Genomic DNA, 27264 nt, shown 5'->3' with positions numbered 1-27264 from the left:
GAGGGAAGTGCTGGTGCCCTACGGTGTCTGTCCTGCCATGGGGAATGATCCGTGGGATCTGGTGGGCTCAACACTGCTATCTGTCCAAGTGCTCCAGGAACAAGCAGGGAGGGGGCAGGTGAGAAGGGCCGATGAACAATGCCCAGCCTGTGAACTGCTCCACTGGTGAGCCACTAATCTGTTCTGGGAGCTGTCCCAGGACTCACACCCTCCTCTCTGGTGCTAAGTGGTGTGTGCTTAGTACCCTCTTCACACCGGGGACCTGCACAGTGTCCAGCTTAAATACTGCACATAAACACTTGGACTGTGCTGCTGCTTTCCAAACTGGTTCAGTGTGTTACAGCCGGAGCTGGGGCTGTTTCCCTCGAGTGCTGCTCACCCTGCAGCTGTTGGTGTCGTGCCTTGTGATTCCCTGGAATGAGGGAATTCCCTGCTTCCCTGCACGGCTCACTCAGGCATGGGGGTTTTCTGTGAGGGGAAACTGCAGAGTGCAGTGAGACCTGGGGGTCAGGTGTTGTTCTGGTGCTGAGCCTCCTGCCATGAGAATTCTCTCTCACAACCCAAGCAGAGCATGTGCATCCTCTGCTAAATTCAGAAGCATCTTACACATTCAAGTCCACAACTTGTCTCATCAAAGAACTCCATAAAGCATGCATCTTAAGGAAACCTTCCTTGTGGGGAATTTAATTATTTTTTTCATCAAACTTCTTTGAGCAATATCAGTTTACTTCCATTAATAACCTGAGCAGTACTGGTTTACTTCCACTACTAACTCTGTTGCAAGGTACAGCTCTTTGGGAAGGTGTCTCTCGTGGAACACAGTGCTCAAAGCACTCAACTGAGGCAGCTGATGGGTTTAATGGAAATTATTCAGCTAAAATAGAAGATACAGTTCCTTCAGGTTGCTGTGTTTCTGCATACCACACAGTGGACTCCCTTGCTCAGCTTCCATATTAATGCCCTTTATCTAGATATAAAGTTAATGGATTGTTGACATGCTGGAGTAACATCTTTTCTCTCAGCACTGATCAGCAATGATCACTTGGGATGAATGTGCCAGGCCCAGGGCTGAACCTGCAGGAATTCTGCTTGTTGTGAAAGTGATACCCCCAATCTGAGAAACCTGCAGAGCGAAAAATGAGTGTTTTCAGCTCTCTCTGAATTGGCTGCTTCATCAAGTAACTACACAAGCTGATTTTGAACTCAGATTTATATCTGGTCAGGATTTTGGTAACTTTTTTTTTCCCCAAATAGTTTTGGTGGTACAGTCCTTTCCTATTTAGACATAATTACCTGCTTATTAATACTTTTTGCTCATATAGCTTATTCTACATGTATAAAATAAATTATATAGGCATAGCCTGTGGGACATTCCTTTTCTACTGTGCTGCTGCTGTTGAAGTGGTGCAAATTTGTGTACAGTTAAGTTCCCAAGTGCACTTTCATTTGAAATGATGGTATTTAGCCCAAGTGTGGGGTTGGTTGGGTCTTTGTTTCCCTTTTTTTGTACTATGGGATCTTGGCTGGGCTCTCCCAGAGCTCTGTAAAGGAAATAACTTAAAAGGCCATCCAGAAAACTGCTGGTGTTTCTTAGGAGGGTTTTCTTACGGGATATTTGTGTCAGCTGATGCAGCCCCCTTGGGATTCTGCCTTCGTCCCTGACGTGCCAGGGAGAACCTTTGTTCCAAGAGGCCACCGGGGTGTGGGAGAACCCTTTGTGCAAGAACAAAGGAGGATTGTATCGGCATGAGCCGTGAAAGGCAGGGGAGGGGGCTGAGGGGCTCTTTCAGAGGCACTGCAGGGATATATTGATAGCAACATTTCCCTGTAAATCTCTCCCTTGATAGGAGTTCTGTGCGGGAGCTGAGCGGGAGATAAGATCTCCTTATTGTGTGTAAATTCTTAGTGATGAATATTTGATATGGTTTTCTTAATTAAAACACGGTGCCTCTTGTGTTTTTATAGCCTGAAGCAAAGAGCCTGGCAGTGGGCTGGACCGTGGTGGTAGAATTGTTCCTACACTTTAAAAGTAACTAACAGCTTGTGCCTTACTAATTAAGGCTGGAAGAGTGGCCCCGGTTAATGCAGGCTACAACAAAGCTCTTGGCTGGCGAGGGCAGAAGCCCAAGGAGTGTAGAAGCTGAAGCCTGGCAGAAGTAGTGGGTAATACTGCTTAGCCTTCCAAATTTTGGCAAAATATGCCTTTGGTGTAAACAAAACACTCTGTAGTGGAGACCGTGGAAGTTTTAAGATGGAGCAAAACAGAAACAGGTGTTTTTGGCTCGTGCCTGCGGTGGGTGGATCGTTCAGACCTTCTCTCCTCCCTGCAGAGGCAATGGTGCAGAGGCAAATTCCACCTCTGCAGCAAACCTGGGACAGAAATACCATGGGTGTCAGATTAATGTTGGCCTGTTGGTCTCTAGTGCCTGCATCGACCAGCAGGGCAATAAATGTAGACATTTACACTTTGTCACCAAGTTATTGGCTTCAGCCCCGTGCTTGGTGCTGCTTCTGCAGGGGAAACCTCAGCACCTTCCAGAGTGGAGCAGCCCTGGCAGGGTGTCTGTGAGCCCAGCAGCTCTCTGGAAGGAGAGGGGGAAGCCGGCTGCCCTCTGCCTGCCTCCAGGTCACAGGGTCTGCTGCCCCCTCTGAGTGCCAGTGCTGTTCTCAGAGCCTTCCCTGAGCTCATCCAGCTTCCCAGCCCTTCAGGGACAGCCCGGATTTCCCCTGGCTTTGTGAGGTGACGCAGGTGAGAAGTGCCTGGTGACTGACGAGTGCTGGGGGAGAGGACGTCTGCAGGTAATTCTGGGCTCCTCACAATCAGCTCCTTCACCTCCATCACTGCAGGATTCATGGCATGGATGCAAGGAGAAGGGAAAAAGTTCTCCGGGTTCTTCTGGTCCCTTATAGCCGAGAGCAGTGGCTGTGCCCCAGGAGATGACAGTGGCTGAAGTGGTCATTAAGGATCACGGGAGTCCTGTTGGCTGTGATTTCAGATTTCTTGCCCTTTTTGTTTAGAGTGAAGCGGATCTGTGTCCCTCAGCAGAGCTGCAGCCCAGGCACTTGCAGTGAGTGGTGTCTCATTTGGGGAGGAGGGGGTTGTTACGAAGCCCCCCTGGCAGTAGTTTTCTGAGGAGACTTGAATGGCAGTGTCCTTACACCCTGAGAGAATTTGCTTGGTTGAAGACAGTTGGAGTTTGTGCCAAGTGTGGGCGAGCAAGCAGCTGGCTTGACCAGAGTGAAGGTGGGAGGGAGATAAAATGGGAGATCAAAGTGGGCTTGTAACAGGAAGGGGTGTCTGGATTGCTGAAACCAGATCTTGAACTTAATAAAACAGCAAAGGGAGAAGGAGGATCCAGTGAAAGGACCTGGTGTCAGGACAGGAGATCAAGGAGTCCATGGCTTCAGAGAAATATGAAATGCTGGTGTGTCTGGCTGCAACAGAACTGTGCATAATAAGTTATGGGAAGGATTTTTGCACATCAGGGCCAAAGGCAGAATCCCAAAGGGGCTGCATCAGCTGATGCAGGGCAGTGGCTGCCAAGGGCAAGGGCACCGGTGCAAGGGCTCTGCGTCCACGTAACTCTCAAAACCAGGAGGTTTTGAGAGTTACTCACTTTTTTGTATATATAACCTTCACTTGGGGACTGTTGACAGTGACGTGGTGCTGTTGGATGTGTCTGTAGCTTGTTGCCTATGGGCCAGCATCATTAAATGGATTACATTGATCGTGTCTCCAGGCCCCGCTGTGGCCCAGGGAGGCTGTGACAGCAGTGACTGTGGGTGGGGTGGGCTCCCTGCAGCAGCTGGGACTTGCTGGCTGGTGGAATCACTGCAGCCTGGCTCCAGCTCCATCCAGGTGATCTGCCATGGCCCTTGCCTCGGATGTCTGTGGAGAGTGAAAAACTGTGTTTGTTGTAACGTTTTTGTGAAGCCAATGAAATGTTTTGCATAAAGGGCACAAATAACTGCAGAGCTTGCAGCAGTTGGGCATTTCTTGTGGATTAACTGGCAGTTCCCCGTTCTGGTCTCCCTTGCAGGGTCGGTGCCTTGGATGGTGAGCAGGAGGTGGCCCCACGATGAGTTACTGGAGTCTGGATAAGAAGAGCTGTCTGCAGTACTGCAGGCACTTCCTAGCGGACAACGGCGTGTTCCACGGTGAGTCACAAAGTTATTGGCTGGTTCTGGTTTCTGTGTTCCCGGCTGTCCCCGGCATTCCCTATCCACACGTGTATCTCACCGGTGGCGCTCCTGCCGGGACGAGCCTTCACCGTGCGGGGCCGGGCTGGGGGTGCGCGGGGACCCCCGGGAGTGCGGGGTTGGGGGGGCACGGACCGGGGGGGGGGCACGGACCGGGGCTGCCAGCGGCGCCGCGCGGGGCCGCCAGGGGGCGCTGCGGGACCGCCGCCCCCGGGGCTGCGCGTGCCGGACCCGCCGGGACCGACAGACCGACCGACAGACTGACCCCCGGTACTGCCGGCACCGTCCGACAGACCGACCGACCGACAGACTGACCCCCGGTACTGCCGGCACTGTCCGACCGACCGACAGACCGACTGACAGACTGACCCCCGGTACTGCCGGCACCGTCCGACTGACAGACCGACTGACAGACCGACTGACAGACCGACTGACAGACCGACCCCTGGTACTGCCGGCACCGACCAACAGACAGACTGACAGACCGACTGACAGACCGACCCCCGGTACTACCGGCACCGACCGACAGACAGACCGACTGACAGACTGACAGATCAACCCCCGGTACCGCCGGCACCGACAGACAGACCGACCCCTGGTACCACCAGGCTCCAACAGACAGACCGATTGACCCCCCGGTTCTGCCGGTCTGACCTGTCCCTGCCCCCAGTACTGCCGGTGCTGGACCTGCAGGGGTCCGACCTGAAAGTGTTGGGAAGGGCTTGAGTTCCAGGTATTGATCAGATGCCTGGGATGCCTCCCAGAGATCCCCAATCAGTGCCCATCACCCCCTCACCTCTTAGCCCCTTGCCATTGCAGGTGATGTGCTGTGATCATTCAGTTGTTGGAGGATCCTGCCACTAAATACTCTGAAGTCATTCTGATGTAAAATACTTCCTTTTCAGGATTTCTTTTTATATACTTAAAACTTGATATATCAACTAGAGAGCATATGTGTTCCCCCTCAGGATTGCTCTCCCTTTGCCTCACCCCTGGGCACAGGGTAAGGAGCAGTGCTGAGCCCAGCCTGTGCTCCTGTGGTGGTCAGGGACCAGCAGGATTCAGGAGCTGTCCCTGCCTGCAGTAGGTTCCTGCATGTCTCATCTGATAAGAGAGCTGGACCCCTGCCTGCCTGCTGGGAGAGTGACTTCCTAATGCTGTTCTGAGCGGCCCAAATCTTGTATTCCTTATTCCCTTTGCGGTCAGTGATTAAAAACTGTCACTTCAGGGCACATTTATGGCACTATTAATAACAGCAGCATGGAGTGCCTATGAATTAAAGATAGAAATACTTGTCACTTTCAAAGCAAAGGTATTTTTTCCTAGAGAACATATCTCCATTTTCAGTGTGTTTGTCAGGACTGGGAGAGTTTGCAGCCCACTGTAAACCAGGCTGTATCTGCATTTTTGTCACTGTGATTATGTCACCATCGATGAAGTTAATGGCTTAGTGGGAGAATTAATCATCTGTCAGTTTGTGGATCTTCCTAATGAAAGGCAGTTCCATTTTCCCCTGTACTGCTTTTTTCTTGCCCATGGGCACTGCTAGTTTATTTGGGACACCAGAAGGATGTTAATAACTTTCTAAGTCAGTCTGACAGTGGCATTGTCACATTAATTCATGTGTGTGCTGCATCTGGGACTTGTGTTACAGGCAAAGTGCTTGGTGAGCCTGTCATCTCCAGGCACAGCCATTCTGCTCCTCAGATGAAATGGAGTCATTCCTGGGGTTTATCAGGCCACTCATGGAGTCCCTGTGGTTTTGGTGGGATCGTGTCCCTTCTGAGTTGTCTCCCAGATGTCTTCACCCAGGTCCCCCCTCCCTGGGTCTGGGCACTCTGGCAGTGTTTTGGTGAGTGCCTGTTGATCTCCCTTCTCTCCAGGCAGCTCCCAGCTCCCTGGCACCAGTGTATTAACTGGAGCTGTTACATTTTGGATGTGTGGTTGCAGTTTTGCTGTTCCAGAACACATGAAGGAACACTCTGGTCGGTGCTCTGTGACTGAGGTGGTATTTTATCACAGAGCAGCACAATGTCTTTATCCTGCTAATGGTGCAAAGGCTGGATAATGATCCATCAGCACAAGGTCCAGTAATCTGTGAGCAGCTACTGAGGGATGAGTGTGCAAAGTGATAATTCTCTAAAGTTGAAGGCATAATTAGCAGGGATCCTAGACCAGAAAGATTCCATGGCTTAATTTATTTGTCTTTTGTTCATGACCAGACAGGATTAATTATTTTTCCCTGACAGAATCTCTCAGGGCTTCCCATTTGTCTCTTTTAACCTAAGCAAGACCCTGCAGCAACAGTTCCTTCACCCTGAGTGTGTGGAGGGAGCTGAAGTCCTGCTGGGCAGTGACAGGGGAGGCAGTTCCCCCAGCCTGATGTGAGGCTGTGTGCATGTCCCAGGAGTTACCACGGGGCTCCTGATGCTGGAGACAAGTTGGTTTCCTTTGGTGCTGTGCTGATACAGATAAAAGGGTTGATGGAGCTTTTTGGGGATTTGCTCCTTGTCAGCGGGTGTTCCGGTGTTGAGCTGTGTGTGTCCAGCTTAGTGTCTATTAATCCCAATTTACACAGTGTTTTCGTGATTTTTTTGGTAGTTATTGCTATTATAGTGTCATATTCTGATACTGAGAGCACGGCTCTTCAGGGAGCAAGCACACAGGGTCGTTGATAAGCTTATTTTCCTACACTTCTGAATGCTAATATTCTGTAATTGTTAAACAGAAAGAAGCTGTGATGTGTTTAGCAAATGGCTGATTTTGTCTCAGCTGTTCTGAAAGTAGCTGTTCCTACTTATATTACTTATGCTAATGATCTTTTTTTCTTAACTACTTTCATAAACACAAAATTTTTTTTAAAACTCCATTTCCATAATTTTAATTAATTCTCTAAGTTTCTAACTTTATCTTCTGGCCTCTCCACCTCTTTCCAGACCTGTGTCAGTAGGGACTGGCCACCATTGGTACGATGTTGTGTTAATTCTGCCCTTATTACCCCAACTGCACCCTTTGATTTGGAGCAGTGGGATAACTCAGTTGCATCGGGGCTGTCTGGAAGGTCACATCACAGTAACTGCCTGTAACTGAACCTGTGAGCTGGAAGAACTGTTGCACCTCAGGTGCAGGGCAGCCAGGTAAAAATATCTCACAGGATCAGTGGGTGTTCTTAAAAAGCACAGCACCACCTTTCAGAGACCTCAGGACTGGAGGCATCCACAGGGATGCACGATAGGAAATTTGCTGCTCTACTGCTCATCTCTGGTGCTTCCTCCCTCCCCTTGTGGCACCTGCACTGCTTTAAGCACCTGAGCAGATGTCGTTCCATTTGTTCACCTCCAGCTGAGGGGTTCAAGTGCAACAACTTGTGGACTGCATAAATAAGAATGCTGGAGCTCTGTATTTATTGGGAGTAGTTTAAATAGCTTGTTTTGTGTAAAAAAATTTAAAAAACCCCCAACCAACGAAAAAAACCCCAACAAACCCCAAACAAAACCAAGACCCCCAAAGAAACAAAGGGAAAAAAAGATCAGCTTGGAGCAGAAGCACTCACATGAACCTACAGCCCTGCTGGAGTGCACAGTGCTCTGCAACAGCAGGACAGCACCTGGCTCCTGGGATGCTTTAGTGCAGGATGTCCCATCCCTGGAAGTGTCTAAGGCCAGGCTGGACGGGGTTTGGAGCAACCTGGGAGAGTGGGAGGTGTCCCTGCCCATGGCAGGGGGTGAAATGAGATGGGCTTTAAGGCCCCTTCCAACCCAAACCAGTCTGGGATTCTGTGATTAGTTGAAGGAAGATGCAGAGTGTTGAGGAGCAGGATGAAGGTGGTGGTGCCACGAGGCCCAACCTAATGCAGTTCTAGTCAGGAGTACTGGAGCAAGGGGAGCTGGGGAACAGGCAGAGAAAAGGGCTACAGAACTGGAGATGAGTCACGTTTGTTTAGCTTGGAAAATCAAAGATTGAGAGGGGATGTGACTGCTGGCTCTGACTGCTTTGCAAAGGGAAAGCTCAGGGAGGAAAAGGCTTATTGGAACTGATGGGGAAAGTTGGCACAAGAGCACATTGAAAATTGTCCACAAATATATAAAAAAGACACAGGATAAACTTGGGTACCTTCAGCTGGTGATTGGCAATTTTGGAAAAATGGTTAAAGCATCCTATTTGTTCCCTTGCTCTGAATGTAGTTAGCAAGTAGTGTATTGACTAGTGGGAATAGAAAGCTGGAAACCGTTTGTATGGTCCCAATTCAGTTCCTGTGTACAGTGAACAGCAAACACAAACAGCAGTGCTCCCATTCCATTCAGGAAAACGCTGCTGTACATGGCCCAGGCTGCCCTGGCACATTGTAATGGTGTTTAGGGACACTTGCACGTTGTTAGACAAGAGGAAGTATTGATGCACAACTGGGGCCTTTCCCCGGGGCTTTCACGGCTTGTCTTTAGGTGGTGACTGACACTCGTGTGCAGTGAAGGGCTGTGGGCATTGGCACTGCCTGAGGCTTTCCCAGGATTTTATTACTTCCTTAGGAGAAGCTGCTAATGGCTGCATTTGCAGGATATTGAAATTCTTATCTGTTTATGTCTGAATTTTTGGTTACAGAAGTGGAGGTTGCTGCTGTGCCTTGTACTCTGGGGAGTCTTCTCTGCCCAGGAGCAAAAGTGTCAGTTTTCCTCAGCAGCAGCAGCAGTGAGATCCAGCAGTGTGTGTGCACACGGAGAATAACAGGCTGGGGGCAGATCTGGGCCTCAGCTATTTTAGCAGTTCCTGTAGAACAGAGCAGACAAGCAATTACAATGTTTGGAATAGCCTTGAGGATTTGATGAACCCACTTTCTTTTCCTTCCTGTTGCAAGCAGTGCCAAGATACAAAGTGCAGCATCCCTCTAGGCTTGGAAAAAGAGGGGTTTTTTTTATTTTCGCAGGGTTTTTAAGCTGTAAACGTGGATCATATTTTGTTTGTTTGCTGGCAATAACAATGTGGGAATGGCTGTGTTGTCAAAGCAAACATCCATCTACTTGGCTAGTGCACGTTTGGGGCTGAAAAGTGTAATGGGAAAAAACCCATTGTGTATGGAATAGCCCTTCTGTGGCTCCCAGTGCCTCCCATCAGCAATGCAAGTATGTCCCAAGCCAGAAGATCCAGGTAATTGCACTTATTATCTTTACATCTGATAATTTTATTTTTTCCTTAAGTTTTTTTTTTCTGGAATTCACTCATGCTTGTGATCAATTAATTAACTCCAAAACTTATGGTGGTTGGTGTAAAGCATCTGCTGGAGGGGAAACAGGGATTCCATGCCACGTTCAGGCTGTAGCGTGAACCTCTGGCAGGTTGGGTTGCTCCATTGCTTCACTTGGGAAAGACCATTGCCTGGGTGTTCTGAGCTGGGGCTGAGCCTGAGAAGTGACACAGGTCCTTAATGTCAGCATTTTAGGGCCTTTGAATGTCTCCTTTCCAATGTGAGCTATGTAAATGGGTGGAGAACTTTTCTTTGCTTCAGTGATATTGAACTTTCGTGCCCAGTGAGTAAGAACATAATATACATTATGTTTTACTTTCTGTGCAGTAAAGTGGTCTGTTTTGGTCATTGGAGCACAAGTTTTGGGGGAACAATACTACAGCTTTGCCAGATTGCACATCTACATTTGGGCTGATGTTTGCTGGTGGGCAGGGCTCTGCTGGAGCCTCGTGTGAGCCGAGGTTCGAGGCACAGGGCTGCAGCTGCCAGATGTGGAGAGCAGGATTCAGCCTCAGATCTTCATAATCGGCTTCAGTTGGAGTTTTGTAATGATGCTTGGGAAAGCAGGACAAGTTAGGAATGCGGGAATTCAAATATTGGTTCATATTCTGACTTCTGTAGTGAAGTAGCCACAATTCATTCCTTGAGACAAAGAGATGTAAGTGAAAATGTATATCCAAGAAGGGCACTAAAGAATTTATGTGTTGAGGTCCACTTAGATTAAAAAAGAGACAAAAATGCCTGAAGAAACTGTCCTGGTGAAGAACCCTCTGTCTGTTGCTGGACCCTTCTTTTGTTGAAAGGAGGAGTCTCGTGTGGGATCTGTCTCCAGACGGTGTTTGGTGATTGAGGTCTAGTGCCAAGTGTTTTTCCCCTTCCATCTTGGTGTGTTTCTCAGCTTTCCATAGAACAATGTCTTCATTAACGACAAATGAGTGGATACAAGCTCTAATCTGATAAAAATGACAAGTTTTCTATGCAGCTAATACAAAGTTTTATTAATTGCTAGCTGAGTTTCCACTTGGAGTTTGTATTACAGTTTAGGTCTCAGATTAAATTTGGATGATGAATATGAAGATGTTATTGTCTCCTTATTTCATTATCAATTCACTGTGAGAGGTGTTAGTTCTCTAATCAGCTTTTCTTGCTCTTTAGCAGAATTAGGCTTTGTACTGGTTTCCAGCTATTTTGACAGTGAAAAAGGAAAAATCAATGAGCTAGAAAATGAACCTTCTTCTGATGCTGTAATTTCAAAACTGTTAGTTAAATCATATTCTCATTTATTGGAAAATGAGCATTTTGCAGTAGAACTTGCAGTGTTGTGTCTCTGTCCAGTAGTCTGAGCCCTGTTAGGTATGGGTAGAAAATCTAAGTAGGAAAAACAGGCAGAGAGATGAGGCTGTTCCCTGTCCTGCCAAAGGGACTTGAGTTACTGGGATTGTGTGACACCTGTGGAACAGCAGTGATGGTTGGAAATACATCCTGTTGCCTTGTGGTCATTGATGTCAATCAATGACAGGTGATAGAAACCCAATTTTTTGTTTGGAAACATTGTTTGTCACCATCAACTCCGAGACTTTGTTAGAGCTTTGCTGTGGCACCACAGAGCATTCCCAGCAGGAGCCCGTGACTGCCCTGAGAGCAGGGAGTGTGTGGAATCACTGGAACCTCGTGAGGGTGGTGCTGCTTAAATCAGCTGTAGGTGCAGTGTCAGGTGGTATAAAATGAACGTGTTGCCTTTTCCCTTTGCAGCCAGACAAACTGTGACATGCTGTGTCCTCAGGGCCACATCGGTTCAAATTTGACTCTGACAGGCCTTGGGATTAGATGCAAAACCTGGCTTGAAGAGTTGTCATGGGGATTGATGTCTTTTTTATTTTATTTTATTTTTTTTTGAAGTTGAATAAACCTGCAACTATTGTCACACCATTGGGCATGTCTTCTGAATTACATGGTCTTCATTTGTTTGCTGTAATCTTCTAACCCATATGAGGTACTCGAATTTCCAAAGCATTTAAGCACTTCTGGTTTTAAGATGAAGTTTCCCTTGAAGACAAAATAATGAAGAATGTATCAATGGTTGTGCAAGGTTTGTGACAGAGCAGCTGTGCTGTTAAAGATGCTCGTGTATAGCTCGACACATAATGGATGGAATGGTGGGAGTGTGTGTGAACTTGTACTTAGCACGTTATCTGCAGTCTGATGTTAAACTATGCAGTGGTGACAGTTTATTTTCTGTTGTTGAATTGCAACTCTAGCACATCAATTAATTTGAATGCAAATGTATTGGTAACTGCCTAGAGGCTTCAGAGTGATGGTTTGATCCAGTGATGTGGTGAGCTGAGAACCAGAGGTGGGGTAAGGATGGGCTGCCCCGTTTCCCTTCTTCTGCCTGGGAATGGGTGACACTTCCCTCCTCAGAGAGGGACTTCTGTCACGTCCTGCCATCCCAACCTGGAAGTGACATTGGAACCACAAACTAAGGCAGTCAAGAACCATCCTACAGTGGGTTTGGGGTCTTGTTTCATTTTACAGGTGGCTGGACATACTCCACAGACACCCCACGGTTCCTGTGATGTATCGTGACCTGGGGGCTGTGGGAAGTCTGGCTGTGTGTGTGTTAAAAATGGCTAAAAAATAATGATTTCTCAGTAAGTGAAACACATCAACTCCCCTTGGATCTTGTCTCCCATCTCACTGAAGTTCTGCAGGCATGTAGATCTGTGGGGGATGGGGTTTTGGGTTGCTTTTTTTTGTTTCCTCCTCTCAACCACTCTGTCTATCCTGTAACTTTTTCCTAACATGCACTAGACAAATTCTGTCCTCTTTTATTGCTGTCACAATGTTTGGGAATACAGCTGGGAATTCCTTTGGTGTGCTGATGTAAATGTCACTGTGGAAGAGCCAGCTGAAGAGTGAAACAGTTAGAAAATGCAATAAATGAAAGATGTGAAGTGTTGTGAGCTGACTTTATTCTTTCTGTGCTTTCCAGTCCTGTGTTCCCTTGGGCTCCATTGTAAGTAAGTGCAATTTATGCAAGTCTGAATGTTTCTGCCCATTGTTCCACACTGACTATAAACCCCTGATTTCAGGAGCACTGAGTTGGCTGAAAGCAGCCCAGGATTTCTCGGGTAGCACGGAGGTTTCTGTGGCCCCTGGGAGTGTCGGTGCTCAGCATCTCGCGGGGGACTTTGGCTCTCCTGAAATGCACTGCTCAGTGATGCACAGCCCCAGCCATTTGCATTTGTGCTCTCACTGGCCTCATTCTGCAGAGCGGCTGTTCCCCCTCGAGCCAGGGACAGACACAGGGGAGGAGGCACAAAACCCGGGGAAAAGGAGCAGGGTCCGGGAAGGTTCTCTCCTCCCGCCTCGCAGGATCCGTGGCGGCAGATGCTGGGAGTTACTTCGGAGTGAGGGTGGATTTTCTCTCCTGCATCCAGCCTGCGTCACCTCCCGCTCTCTCCCTCAAGTGTGGTAATCCCTTCCCGACCCTGCCCGCAGGATTTCCTTGTGCTCCCGACTGGAGCTGCTCTTCCCAGGCTCCGGGCACAGTTCCTGCCGGAGCGTCTCCGTGGGCTGTGTGTGTGTCAGAGCCGGAGCAGCCGCTGCTCCTCATCCCTGAGCACAGCACGGAGCAGATGCTCCCAGCTCCCCTCCCGGGCTGTGCTTCCCGCCTGTGAGCGAAGTTGGCTGGTGTTGCCCCTGGATTTGCGGATGGATCACGGAGATCTCGCCGTTGGTCCTGCAGAGCAGTGCTGGCAGAGCTCTGCTGTACTTCCAAGGATTGCTTCCCACATGTGTTAGCTCTGAAGACACGAAGATTGAACTGAGGCTTTCCTGCAGGGAGAATTTCCATTCTGCTTGCCAATAATGCATGAGTTACAAATTTAATGGCAGACCTTGAAGTATATAAAAATCTAAGTCCAGAAAAAGGTAAGGATGTTTGAGGATGTTTGAGTTTGGAATTGCCAAAGGATGAGCTCGTAATATTTCTGGAAATGCTTGTAGAAAAATCAGGTAACTTAATCCTTCTGATTGTTGAGTTACATACAGTATTTCTGTGGACATTGCTGGTATGAAAAATGTGTGTGTATTCCTCATTGTTTAACAAGAAAACTTGGTATTTTTGTATTGACTTGAAAGAACATTTCTCCATGAAAACACGTAGTTTTTATATGAGATACTGCTCCTGTGATAAGGACAAACCGCACTTCTTGTTAGCTTAAATTATTGCAAATGCACTTGCCTTGAACAAAAACATTCTTGACCTTTTCATCTGTTGGGCGTTTTGCTGTGGCTTTCTCTGGAGTAGAGTTTCTGTAGCTTTTTCTAGTAGTGCTTATAAATAGTATAACACACATGCAAATGATGTGTAAAATTTGAATGAAACAGCACTGGATGGGTCTTTTCAAGAATTGTAGGAGATAATACAGAAAAGGAAGACATCTTGAATAACTTTCTTCAATAACTTGTAGTTTATAATGTCTGATTTTGTTCAATTTAGGTCAGTGCTTGATGGAAAGTGGCAATTAGCTAAAGGCTCTAAGTGGATAGAGGGTAAATGCTGTGGAGAGGAGAAATCGGGCTAGATAAAGTTAATTTTTGCATTTTGCTCATCCTTAAGGATATTGGGTTATGTGCTTTTAAAGAAAAAACTTATTTGGCAAAGTGCAGGGTTGCCAAAATTGGGTAGCTCAGAAGGCATTTTTATGACATGATTACCTGTAATTTAAAATCAAACAAACTAGTGTAAAATTAAGCCACCAAAAGTCATGGACTGTGCTTTGAAACATCATTTTGCCCAGTATAAAAAAATGTTAAAAAGATTCAGGGCGGTGTTAGTGATATATATTGATGTGTTTCTTTGTATCTGGCATTGTTGATTTTATTTGATACTTGTTATTGAGTCAAAGTGACTGGGAATAGACACAGCTTTTGTGTAAGAAATTGAACCTGTTTGAGGAAAAAGTGAGTTATTTGTAGATCGTGAGGAAAGAGCCTCCTGTGTTGGAGGTGGTGTGGTGCAGTGCCAAACCCTGTTCTTATGTGGAGGTTTTGGTTACCCCAAGCTCTGCATTAAGATTTGATGCCCATGCTCAGGTAAAGGAGAGCAGGTGTTACTCCATCTGCTTCCCGAGGCACAGGAGGTAATGGATATGGCCCCGTTGAATAATTCACAGCAGCCAGCTCCTGGAGGGGGTGTGGAACCGGCCTGGAAGGAAAGCATCGGGTTTAACTTCTGAATCTCATGCTGGTGTGTGTGTGGATACCAACATTCCATGCCGGGGTACTCTGATGGTGGAATTCAGCTCCAGGTCATTGCAGTCCCTCTCCTTCCCCAGGTCCAACACCAACAATTCCCAGTCCGGTTGGTTGTCTCGGTCAGTGGCGGTGCCATCCCTGTCTGGGGAGGGCAGTGGGGGCTACAGGGACACCCCTGGGTGTCCTTGGTGCCCAGGTGTGGCCGTGCTGGTGCCACCACAGTGGTGTCGGGTCTGCACGGTGCGAGCACTGACCCGGCCTTGTGTCCTGTGGGCACAGACGTGTCCCCGTGTGGCATGGGGGGAGCAGGCAGAGTGCCTGGCCCCGTGAGCAGGCTGGGGTTTGCACCTTTGGCACCCATACTGATCCTGGCAGGAGCACACCCCAAGCACATTATGCAGCTGAGGGTGCTGTAGGATAACGCCTGGATAAATGGGTACCTGAACAGGCGGGCACTGCCTCGGCTCCTAATGAGCTCTCCCAGGAAGCAGCAGCTCCAGCGGCTTGGCTGTGAATTCCTGGGTGGCTGCTGACCCTGAGAGCGGGAAATGCTGGAGCTCGGGGAGGGATTGGCACTGGGACGCAGCGGGCACAGCACAGACCTGCCTTGGTTGTGGATCTGCTGGTGCTTTGTAGTTCTTTGGTGTTTTATCAGAACCTCAGGGATGCAGTTGGCACAGCTAAGCTGAGAAACAGCCCCAAATCCATCAGGGCTCATTCCCAGAGACCATCACAGCAGCCTGTTCAATATTGTTATTAGTGCTGCTTTGGGGCTCATGTATCTGCAGCTGTCCAAGAACCTGGAAAACAAGAATTAAGTGTGGACTCTGGAATAGTGATATATAAAGGAATTATGGTCTGAGTGGGTATCGAAGGCATCAATCTCCTCCTGGGGAGATCTTGGTCTGGCACAGGTTTAATTCCAACAATAGCTTAAATCTGTCACAGCATTACGTGCACTGACAATAAATTAGCACGTGCACGTGGCAGCTGTGAGAGGTGTGAAGTCTGGGGATGGTTTGGTGTGTCCTGGGGTTGTTCCCAGGAAGTGAAGTGAAGTGTCTCACCTGCCAGCCTGACCAGAGCGTCCTCCCATGGCCCCGGGGAGGGTTCTGAGGATGCTGGAGCTGGATGCTGAGGGCTCCATGAGAGGCATCCAGTCTGTTCTGCAGAGCCAAGGGCACAATGGACCAGTTAGCAACTAGGTTATGTGTTTGTTAACTACTTACTGTTCCCCTTTTTTATGGTGCTTATGCAATCTACTCTTGTTTCAGTAGCTCTGCAGAACGCTGGTGTGAAACTGGAAAGGTTGTTGCTGAAGAACAACTGTTGCCTTTTTGAAACTATGTGGCATAGATGTAAAAATGTTCAAGTACCTCTGGCAGCACTTTGATGAAGTCTGAATGCTGGGCTGGGCTGGTGGTCCTGCCGTGGGAAACCAGGGGCTGGGGAACAGAACTGGCTGAAAGAAACGTTCACAGCTCCTCCCAGCTCTGAGCTTGCTGCAGCAGATGTGTGTGCTTGGTTTTCCTCTTTTCCAGCAGAAGCTCATGCCTTGGAGGACAGCCTGGCAGCATGGGCTGCTCCCTATGCTTTTGGGATGGCTGCAGTGAGAGTTCTGAGATGCCACGAGAGGGTTTCTGTGTGAGAGACAGGAAATCAGGCAGTAGGACAGGAGCTGGAGCCTGGGCTGGGGCAGGTTATCGATACCCTCAGCACCACGACACATAATGGGTTTGGAGGTGTTTGCACGTTACCAATAGAAACATTGATCAGCATGAAACTCAGCTGCACAAAACATCCTCATTTTCAGTCATAAAATCACTTTGGTGTTTGAGACTGTCAATTCATTGTTTGCCCACAGATGACTCACTGTTGGTGACTTGCTCCGAGGTAACTTAGAATAGAATAGATAAACATGTTTCTTTAGCAAAATGACTGTTTCTGAGGAGTGTGAATAAATTAGTCCATATCATCTGTGGCAATGTAGTCTCCATTCATTGCTTTTAAAGGTTAATTAACTCCACCTTCCATTCTATTCTGCTTTTTTCCCCTTCCTCCTGCTGTCTAATGGAGCCCCAGATGTGGGTTTGTTTGGCAGCCCGAGGGGGAAGCAGTGCTCCCTCCAGCCCAGCTCCAGGTCCTGGCACTGGGTGCCTCTTCACCCTGCAGCTCCAGCTGCTCTTGTGCCCTGTCACTGGTTCCCCTCCCCAGGGGGGTGAGATTGCTGTCCAGGTGCTGAGGTTGCTGTCACACACTGGTGTTTGCTGATAAATTTGCAGACATCAGGGTTGACTGTTCGCACTGAAGCTGGGATGGTTTATCCTCTGTGTGTCTCCTGTGTGGGGACAGGGAGGAACTTTAGGAAGGGTCTTCGTGTGGGGTTTTTTTCTATTTTTTTTGTTAAATTGGAGAAGTTAAGCAGGGGGTGAGAGGTATAAAGAAACGGTATATTTGGAGAGGATGTGGTGGATGAGGGGATCTGACCCAGCTGAATATGCTGTGGTAGGAATTCTATTTCCCTGGGTAGTAACGTACAACAAAGGCAGGCCGAGAACAAGACAGGTTTGTTTCACAGTGTATGATCCTTATTTATGTACTTACTGATTTGTTTAGAGGGCAGATCTGGGATTCTGGAAGACAGAGAGCTGTGTTGCACCTGTGCTTCCAGAGGCACAGCTCCCGGTCTGCCTTCCAGACTGGTTGGTCTCTGTCAGTTCTGGGAGGCATCAAAGGCTGAGCTGCTGTCTCAGTGCTGCAGAGGTGTCTCAGTGGAGCTCCTGGGAGTGAGGGATTGCTCCTCTGGTGCCTGAGCACTTGCCTGGCTGAGGGGTTCCCTTTGCAGACATGGCCACAGCCCCCCAGAGCGGTGCCTCCTTCTCCCTGTGCCTGGTTACAGCAGGGTGAGGGTGCTGCCCATCCTGAGTCCCCCTCCTGAGCCTGGCACAGCAGCACCTGCACACCTGGCTGCTCTTCCCCCTCTTGGCAGGGGCAGTGGAAACTCTTCTCCATTTCTTCCTGTCTCCTGCCTTTTCCACATGCTCTGTAGTGTCATAATCAATTGCTGTGCCTTCCCTGCTGCGATCCTCACGAAATAAAGAGGATTAGGATGTGCAAACTTAACTGTGTTTGCTTAATAAATCTGCACTCCTTGTTCGCCCCATTGATGTGACAATGTGCTTTGGCAGCTGCCCATGTCTGTGCTTAAATGATTGAGCTTTTCGGTGTGGATAAAGGACTAATTCCATGGTCTGAATGGAAAACTTACAGCCCTCAGTCCTGCTGCGTTACAGAGGCACCAGAGCTCTCACAATGACCAGCTCTGATGTGGGCTGGTTCTGAACAAGGGATGAAACCTGGGCTGATTGCTTGAAGATAATAATTGGAAGTTTGCTGAGCTAGCAGAAGGAAGGCATCCTTGGGCAGAGGTGGAAAATATCCATTAGTCCTGGTCTCTGGGGGCTGTTCTCTCAGACTTCAGTTGCTACACTGAAGGGTTGCTCCCAAAAAGGGGATCACAGCCCCTGTAAGTGAGGCACTGTGCTGGCAAGACATTCTCTGCATTGCACAGTACTCTGTAAAGCCTCACTGAGGGAACACGACTTGTGAGGATCATTACAACTCTATTGGGATGATACTGTAGTGCCAGGGTTTTGTTTGGATGCTCCTGATTCCTTTCTGATCTGTAAGTGCAAAAGAGGAGGGGACCTCCGTCCGGGAAGGGCCTCTGGGTGCTCCCATGGCAGGAATAACCAAGGATTGACAGGGATCAGCTGTGGAGGAGACGAAGAGCAAAAACTGCTCACTTGAATGGGAAAATAAGATGAATTATTGATCATAGGCAGGAGCATTGAGCCAGCAATGTCAAAAGGGGAGGCTGGAAGAGCAGTTATGATGAAATATGTGTTACTCAAACATGACTTCTGTGTTGGTTTTTTTTTTTTTTTTTTTTTTTTTTTTTTTTTTTTTTTTTTTTTTTTGGAAGAAAAAAAGGCAACACCAAACAGTTCTCAGATCTAGGAAGAGTTGAAACTATGCTGGTAGATGTTGGTTGTGTTTGGGGTTGTTTCCCCTTTCTGGGTATTGTATGCTTTTGTTTTAAGCCTCACCCCTTTTTTGTTTGCATATTATCCAGTGACTTTCCAGGCATGAGTTGTTTTCCACAGTGATTTCCATTGCCTGCACACCATTCTGGTTGGTTTGGGTAGTCACAGTTTGTGTTCGGTTCCTCGTTTGCTTTCTCTGCATCTCCAGGGCTGAGATGTGCCCTTTTCAGCTGGGCCTGGCACCAGCCTTTGGTGTCTCTGCTGGTGCTCTGTGACTTCCTTGAGGGTTTTCTTGGGATTTGCAGAAGTGTGAGAGATTGTCCATCTCATGTCCGTGGACTTCCCAGAGATTAGGATTAAATCCACCGTAAGAAGCTTAATGTAAAATTCCGTAGGGTTGGAAGAGTTGCTGCAGAGCAAATTAAAATGTGGCATAAAGTATGAGCCGTGGCTATTAAAACCAGTCCTGCCTGGGGCCCTGGATTCCCCGGACCTGCATGTGCCCTCTGTGCCCTCCTGGGCCCTCTGGCTGTTGCATAACACAGCAATCAGCCCTGTGCTGACATTAGTGCTGGATATTAGTGCTCTTCTGGGGGATTTAGATAAAACGAGCTCTCTGGGGCTGGAGGTGGGGACTAAATGGCTTTTAATGGCATTAGTGTAAAGGCAAACTTAGTGTGCTCAGGATGAGGGAATGATAGAAAACAGGGTGTTGAGGAGAGCACAAATAACTGAGAATGCTGGGGCTTGGGGTTTGTTCCAGGGTTTGATCAGATCCAGAGTTTAATTGTGTACTGGTCTCCAGTTCAGGGGGTGGGGGCTTTTTTGGGAAGGACCTTGATGATCATGAAGTCCAACCATCAGCCCAGCACTGCCACCATGTTCACCACTGAACCACGTCCTCAAGTGCCATATCCAGATGTTTTTTGAACGCTACCAAGGATGGTGACTCCACCACTGCCCTGGGCAGCCTGTGCCAGTGCTTTACAGCCCTTTGCAGAGTACACAGTAAACCCCAAAATGCTGAATGCAGGGGAGAAGAACTGATGTTGCAGTTGAAAAAGTAACTCCTGTGTTTTACGGGTTCCTTTTATCTCCTCAAGCTTAATGTCAGCTTAATGCAGTCGATGCATATCATTTAGAAATCCAGTTTCCATCCTCTTTCATAATTACACTTCTCAGTGTTTGGTAATGCTCTTTATACCTTATTTAATCTTTTTGTTTTGTCAGATGGCTGTATCATTAAGTCCATAAGAGCAAGACATGAGACCAAACCTTTTGTCATTTGGTTGCACTTTGAAATATTAATTTCTTAACGTATAGTAGTATAATAGGAAGAAAAAAACAAACTGTACTTATGGACAGCAGTAAGAAATTTGTGTTCTATCCAGACATTGCTGTAGGCTCTTGGCAATAGAGTTTTGCTGCTAATGCTTGGGTAATAGCGCTTTCTTGAATAGCTAAACCCCAAAATATAGCAGGACAAAGTGCCCCCCATGTTTGTTTAAGCCTGGTGAAGGTGGTTCCTGGCAGTGGCTGTGGGTTCCCTGCTGGGCCAGGCCCTGCAGAGCAAAGTGCATTTCCACTTTGCTGAAACGCTGCTCAGGGTAACGTTTTAATTCTCAACATTTCCCTTCTGGTGGTGACTGAAGGGTCCTGCACATCCTAAAGGCGTGGTGGGGAAGCCACACAGCTCTGACTGTTGGGAATGAAATCCAATGAATGCCAACCCCTGGAATACTGGGAGAGGCAGTTAAACTGTGAGCACAGTGTAAGTTCTTGTGAGAAGGATGCTGAGCCATTCCCTGGTTATTAAGGCCCTGATCGCGTGTGGGGATAGATTAGAGCCGAGCTGGAAGGTAGCACTGCCTCATTTGGGGCGGATTAGTGCTTTTTGAGCAGTCAGAGCTGCAGCAGCAGTGGGGTCACTCAGCAGTGAGGAGCAGCGTGCCCAGGTGGAGCAAACAGCACCTGCCCCACGGGTGGCATTCCAGGAACAGCCCCACTTCCCAGGGCTCCATGGCCTTCCTCCTGGCTTCAGGGGTCTCCCACGTGCTGGGGAGCGTGGCCACTCCAGAGAAAGTCGAGCTGGCACAGATGGGTTTGTATCTGGTTTGCACTTTGATAGAGAAGCAGCTCCTCCTCAAAAGGAGATGTTTGTGCTGCTGGGAATGATTGTTGTTGCTTGAACTAAAAATTAAACAGTACTGTTTGAATTCATGTCTGGTCAGCTTCAAATGGTTATTTGGGGAGGGTATTTCAATATTATTAAATCCCATTAAACTACAGGATGTCTGTGGGGATGATTTTAGACTGTCAGGTTTGCATAACTCTGGAAAAAGAAGTGACTGTAATTTTCAGATTTTTTCCACCATAAGCTCTAAACATCACAGAATCATGGAATGGTTTGGGTTGGAAGGGACCTTAAAGACCATTCAGTTCCAACCCCCTGCCATGGGCAGGAACACCTTCCATATACAATGCATAATGATATTTTTTTATTTAAACTTCCAGATTAATTTTCTTTGATCTTGTAACATAAACTACATTGTGTTCTAGTTTAATTTAATTCTCAGGCATTGGGCAAAAAATGCACAGCTAGTCCTTGTGTTAGAAAAATACCATCTAATGGGAGCCATGTCTTGCTTCCTCAAATTTTGATATCCGTCTCCATCGAATAGCTGTTTTGTTTACTCTGTATTCCTGGTTTATCTACAGGATTAGATGTTTTTCTGGAACCAGCTTCCCTATTTCTTAGTGAAAGCCTCCCTGAACTGCTCTTCTGGAGCTTTATTCTGCCCTGCCTCTGCTCAGTACCCTCCCCTGATTCAGATGCTAATGTGCGGCGTCTGCCGAGACTGGAATTAGCATTTTGAGAATAGATTTGAAAAAGACCTTTTTTATTTGCGTGCTTATATTTTATAAATAGCCTAAAGGGGAGGATGGGGTGTTTTGTAAATGGTTTGCAGAGCTGAAATCCAGTGGGCCTATGATTGCTGTGGCATTTCCATTACCTCAGTCTGTTCTTTAACGTGGGTTCTTTGTTGTTAACACCCCCACGGCAGGGATGATGCAGTGAACTCTCTTACACATTTACTATTCTTTAAAGTTGGAGTTCTGATGCTATTCCCACGGAATTGGGGAATTGCAAGCAGAAAAGGTGATGGTTCCTTGGGCACTAAACTTAACGTAGGTGGTGTTTGAGAAGTGGAGACTGTTGAGATCCTGGGCAGGAACTGGGTTCCTTCTGCTCTTCTCTATTTGTGCAAAAAAGCGTTTTGAAATCTGTTCCATATAACTTTTTGATTCTGAAGTCTCTCTGAAAGCATGACTGTGAAATGCACCTCTAACAACTACAAATGTGATGTAGAAATGTTTAGGCAATTGATGTGGTGAAGAAGGAACTGGATTGCCTTTTATGATTTTTTTATTTCCCCCATGATTTTGTCGGCTCTAACTGTCTGAGTGTGGCCCATTTTCTACCTTTCTTCCACTAAATGAATGTGGCCTTTCCCTTCTGCCTTTGCTGGCTGTCCTAAACAGCATATTAGTGAAAACAGAGTTTGTTTTTTTTTTTTTCCTCTGACAACTGAACTGATTCTAATAGAGACTTGTTTGAGAATCAGTTGGGTTTGTAAGATTTTGCTAATAACTGTTAGCCTTAGGTGCAAAGAAGCAGATTTTCCGTGTTGAGTAGCTTGTTGCTAAACCTCTTACTGAGCTAAAGCCCTGTTGCAAGTGATCCCTGTTAGTGAAATCCAAAGGTGCCTGTGGTTGGTGTGCCAGGCTGGTGGAGCAGGTCCCGGTTGTGTATCACACACAGGGTACAGGGAGCCTTCATTCTGGGCTGGGGGACAAGTCTGGTTTGCTTGCTGGGAAGGAATCCAAGGCAAACTTGATCTAAACTCAGTTCCAAAGGGACAGGCTGGGTCTGCCAAGGAAAGCTGTGCCTGTAGGTATGGATGTAGGAAGTTTTAGAGACTTAATTTTGTCCATCCCTCGTGGTGTAAAGGTTTGACTTCCTGGTACTTTGTGCATCTTCAGTTAGATAGAAGTTAAAACTGCCACAGCCAACATGTTTGACTCAAACCCCTGTTCAGATCTTGAGGGGCTTGGCTTGGTATCAGCTGTGGTCTGGCATCTATTTCTGGCTTATGTACTTTTCTCTTTAAGCACTTCCAAACTCACCTATTGGGTTTGTGTGGTGGTTCAGGGCATGCCATGTATTTATGAACATTATAATAGACACATTTATTGCGGTCATGTGATGCTTTCAGGAGAGTTTGGTTCTGTCCTGCTCAACCTGAATCCTCTCATTCCTCCTGGAAAGACAACTCTGGAAAAACGCTGCTTCCGGTGGAGTTATTCGATGTGGGGTTTGGCTTTGCTGGCTCCCTGTGTGTGAGGGAGCCAGGACAGGTCATTCCAGTGACAGTGGCTGCTCATTCCTTGCCTGACCAATGTTTAGATGCTGCTCCAGCTGCCTGTGACATGTGTCAGAGGTGTTGGGAGCTGGGAGAATAAATCCCAGCTGTGGCAGAGAGGAGTGGGAGGATGAGTTAGTCTTTGTTCTGATACTGAGGAGCACCGAAGAGAGAAGTGGTGGAGAGAGGAAGAGTGATAAGAAAGGGTGATAAGAAATAAAGACAGACCCAAAGAGTATATTTGGGAGTCAGCCAGAGTGTAAACAAATCACCCAGGAGGTGAATTTGGAGTGATACCAAATGAGGAGAGGCTGAGAATGGATAAAACCAGGAGAAGGTAACTGAAGAGCATGGATATATATACTGAGATAAGAGGAAATGTTATCTTGATCCTAGTGTTTGGAAGGCTGTAGGAGGGAAGATGTGAGGTGAAATGGAAGTGATGGGTTTATTTTAGTCAAAACAGAAAAACAAAGCCTTACCCTCCGGATGGGATGGGTGGATAAAAGGGAGTCATCACAGCTTGTGCTTGAAGTCTGGTAGCAGGACGGGGAGGGTGTGAATGTGTGTGGGGAGGAGGGATTGTCTGGGTATAATTCTGTGAGCAGCTCTGCCAACATCAAAACCACGATATAGAGCCCAAAGAAATGAGGAGTTTGAATGATGATCTCACCAGTCCAAATTCATGGAGTGCTGGGGTTTAAAACTGCAGTACTGTGTACAGTAATATAAAAAAATTTAAATGAGATAAGCATGAAGCAACTATAAAATATTTTCCTCAACATACAGTAAAGTTTTCCTTGCTTCCTTTGTTGTGAAGGTGTTCTGACAGATGAGTTATTCCATTTTCCTGTGTGGAGAAGTTAGTGAAGAAGGAATTGTATGTCTCACAGCACTGACCAGTTTGTCATTAATGGTGCAAGTCAAAAATGTTGTGTGCTTGGCAGATGTGTAGGAAGTAAGTCGTGTTATCAGTGGAATTAGATGGCCATTCAGCTGTCTTTGTTCTGCTCTGCTTCACAGTTGAAAGATGCATGAGTGTCATGCAGTCTGGGACTCAGATGGTTAAGCTGAAGAGTGGAACCAAAGGGCTGGTCCGGCTCTTCTACCTGGACGAGCACAGGACCTGCATCCGATGGAGACCCTCCAGGAAAAGCGAGAAGGCAAAAAGTAAACTTCTCTTATTTCTGTTGATTCCTGGGGCAGTTCGGAATAGAATGTGAATTACAGAGGGATAATTAAATAAATTATTTTTGTTGCTGCTTTTAAATGTGATGTTAATAGTTACATAAAAGTCTTCAAGAGTGTGGGCAGAGTTTAGCCACCTGAAAGCTGAGGATTAAGGAAGGCCAGTGTAGTTCAGTCAGATGTGAGCATTTTCCAGAGCTTTGTATGAGTTTTGAACAAAGAGGGCCTCGATAATTATACTGAACTCTTTTCAATGTATACATCACAAATTTAAATAAACCTGGAGGAGTTTAGGTTGAGGTTTGTTAATCCTAACTGTGATCCTTTTCTTCCGGCATTATTACATCTTGAAGTGACTGTAGCATTATTTCTCATTGAAGCTGTTCCTGCTGCACTGTCTTAAATTGGAAATGCAAATCAGTGGTTTATTGAATACAATAAAGACTAGAATTCATCAGAACTGTCAGGGAACCTTGAGATTAAAACCAAGCAGTTGGGAAGGCTCCAGACAGTGGCAGTTGGTGTTTGTGGGCCAGTGGGTGTTGTTGAAGAGCCTTTGGGTGCCGTGGCATCGGGAGCCGCCGTGGCTATCCCGGATTCCTGCTGTGGGGAGCAGGGCTGTGATGGGAGCAGTCCCTTTGGAGCCATGCAGGGGTTCTCTGATGGATGGGAGGCCCTTGGTACCTGTCTCCTCATGCTCCCCTTTCTGCCGCCTCAGCCCTGTGGTGTCGCAGGCAGGGCTCAGAGCTGTGCTGGGACTGGGCGCAGCCGAAGCAAGGAAAACCTTCCAGTCAGAGAGGGCTTTTGGATGTGAAGATGTAATATTAATAAAGGGTAGTGACTCCTAGCCTGAATAATTCAGAACTGTTCAAATCAGAAGCAGGTTGGCTGCCCTCTGAGCACGTCAATCTTTGTTTCCCCTTCTCCCCACAGTTGTCATCGACTCCATTTACAAAGTCACCGAGGGCCGGCAGTCGGAAATCTTCCACCGCCACGCCGAGGGCAGCTTTGACCCCAGTTGCTGCTTCACCATTTACCACGGCAACCACCTGGAGTCCCTGGACCTGATCACCTCCAACCCCGAGGAGGCTCGCACCTGGATCACGGGGCTCAAGTATTTGATGGCCGGGATAAGCGACGAGGACTCGCTCGCCAAGCGCCAGAGGACACACGACCAGTATCCTTTGATAGCCGGGGCTCCAGCTCCTCATTCCCTATTCCTGGTGTGGTTCTTAGTGACTCCAGTGTAGGGTGTCCTTTCACCTCCTATTAGGTGACCAAAACCCTCCCATTGATCGCAGTGGAAACTTGAGTAACGGGTTTGACACGGACACTTGTATGTGAGATAAAACATGGGCTGAAGTCAGGGGATAGTCTTGCGTTTTCTTAATGAAATTCTTCTTGAAGGGTCAAACCAGTTATTTCTAGTTATCTCAATACTTACTGACCCCAGGATGATTTCAGCATTTCTGTCATCTTCTGTTTGCTCAGCTGTGCTTTTATTCTTCTGCTGCAACTTGCAAGGTCCCTTAGAAGACGCTGGTTTGAGGACAGTACTAGCTGAAATCTGGTACAGGTGAAACCCCGACGTTCTGGGATTCTTTCAGTAAACTGACCAGTAACTCCTGGCCATCTCCATTTCCCTTGGTGTAAGGCAGATATCTGTGGTCTTCTCCACTGCATTGACTGTCAGGAGCACAAATCTTGAAAGAACCTTGAATATTTGTTGTAGCCCAGTAATGCAAATGAACTTCATGTCCACTGAGTATTTTCTTGGTGTGCTCTCTTTCACAACAGTGCTGTCTACTGTTATACACAAAGAACCCCCTAACCAAAAATCCCCAAACCAAACTGTCTTAATTAAAATTGCAACCTGTCTATTCTTCTGCCTCATGAAAATCTCCAGTGGTCACTTGTTGTCTCCTTCTGGAGAATATATACACCGTGGGCATTTTTAATTTATGTTTTCAATGCTAATTCGGATCCACAGTAGGCACAGATCCATTGGGGTTACATTGCATGCTCTGTTGCACATGTCCTCAGATTGCTATATTTAACCACCACTTTCCCAAGCTGCTCATATTTGCTGTATCTTCTCTCCTGGTGAAACATCACTGTGAGTCCTGTTTGCTTTATCAAATGTGGCAGCTGGGAGACTGCTCACAAATGACCCTGTACCAGTTCCAGCCAGTGTAAGGGCTTAGCAAGAGGTGCTGAGGGATCTGTGTGCAAGGAGGGGGTGAAAGGGGCTGGTTGGGCAGTGAAGTTCAAGTAGGATGAAGGGAGAGGTGGAAGAAGATATCAGAGCAAGCCCAGCAACATTTGAGAACTTCAGAGTACATTCTCAGAGGAGAAACTAGTAGCAGAAATGGGAGTGCAAAGGGGCTGCTGTTGTGAACTGAGATGTAAATAATTGACATAAACCAACTCTGCTTTTAAACATTTGACTGAAAATGTAGCAAGGGCAGGGAGGGGGGAAAAGGGTTATTCCCCAGCCCAGAGCTGGGGCAGGACCGTGTTCTCCTGAGCTGGAGTCCTGGCCCTGCCCTGCCCAGTGCTCTGCCTCCCTTCTCCGTGAGGAGCTGTCCTTGACACGTCTGTAGCTGGGTCAAGCAGACCTTTGAGGAGGCCGACAAGAACGGGGACGGGCTGCTGAACATCGAGGAGATCCACCAGCTGATGCACAAGCTCAACGTCAACCTGCCCCGCAGGAAGGTCCGGCAGATGTTCCAGGTCAGTGCCTGTGGGAAGGTTGTGCCACTTTTGGTCTATTCCTGGGCAGATCCAGAGCAGGGTCTGCAGGTTGGGACTTAAAACTCTGTCCTTTCCAGCACCTCACAGGCTTTTGCCAAGTCTTACCTTTTTGTAGACAAAGGTGCATCGGAACATTGTTTAAGTGACATGA

The 27264-nt window shown here is 47.5% G+C and overlaps 1 protein-coding gene across 4 annotated transcripts in view; it reads left to right on the top strand.

Moving 5' to 3' along the window:
- The window catches only part of PLCH1 (phospholipase C eta 1), a 92393-nt gene that overhangs the window by 7831 nt on the left and 57298 nt on the right, over window positions 1–27264 (top strand). For all 4 annotated transcript variants that reach the window (XM_039389927.1, XM_027730737.2, XM_027730695.2 and 1 more), the window contains exons 2-5: window positions 4041–4158; window positions 24195–24341; window positions 25293–25536; window positions 26963–27092. In XM_039389927.1, coding sequence (XP_039245861.1) covers window positions 4080–4158; window positions 24195–24341; window positions 25293–25536; window positions 26963–27092 — 600 coding nt within the window. In that variant the 5' untranslated portion in view covers window positions 4041–4079. The remainder of the gene's footprint in view (window positions 1–4040; window positions 4159–24194; window positions 24342–25292; window positions 25537–26962; window positions 27093–27264) is intronic.

Source organism: Pipra filicauda, unplaced genomic scaffold, assembly GCF_003945595.2.
Source record: "Pipra filicauda isolate LSUMZ 115617 unplaced genomic scaffold, ASM394559v2 scaffold78_size3787270_pilon, whole genome shotgun sequence".
In the NCBI taxonomy this organism is placed as follows: domain Eukaryota; kingdom Metazoa; phylum Chordata; class Aves; order Passeriformes; family Pipridae; genus Pipra; species Pipra filicauda.
This window is presented reverse-complemented; position numbering and strand designations above follow the sequence as displayed.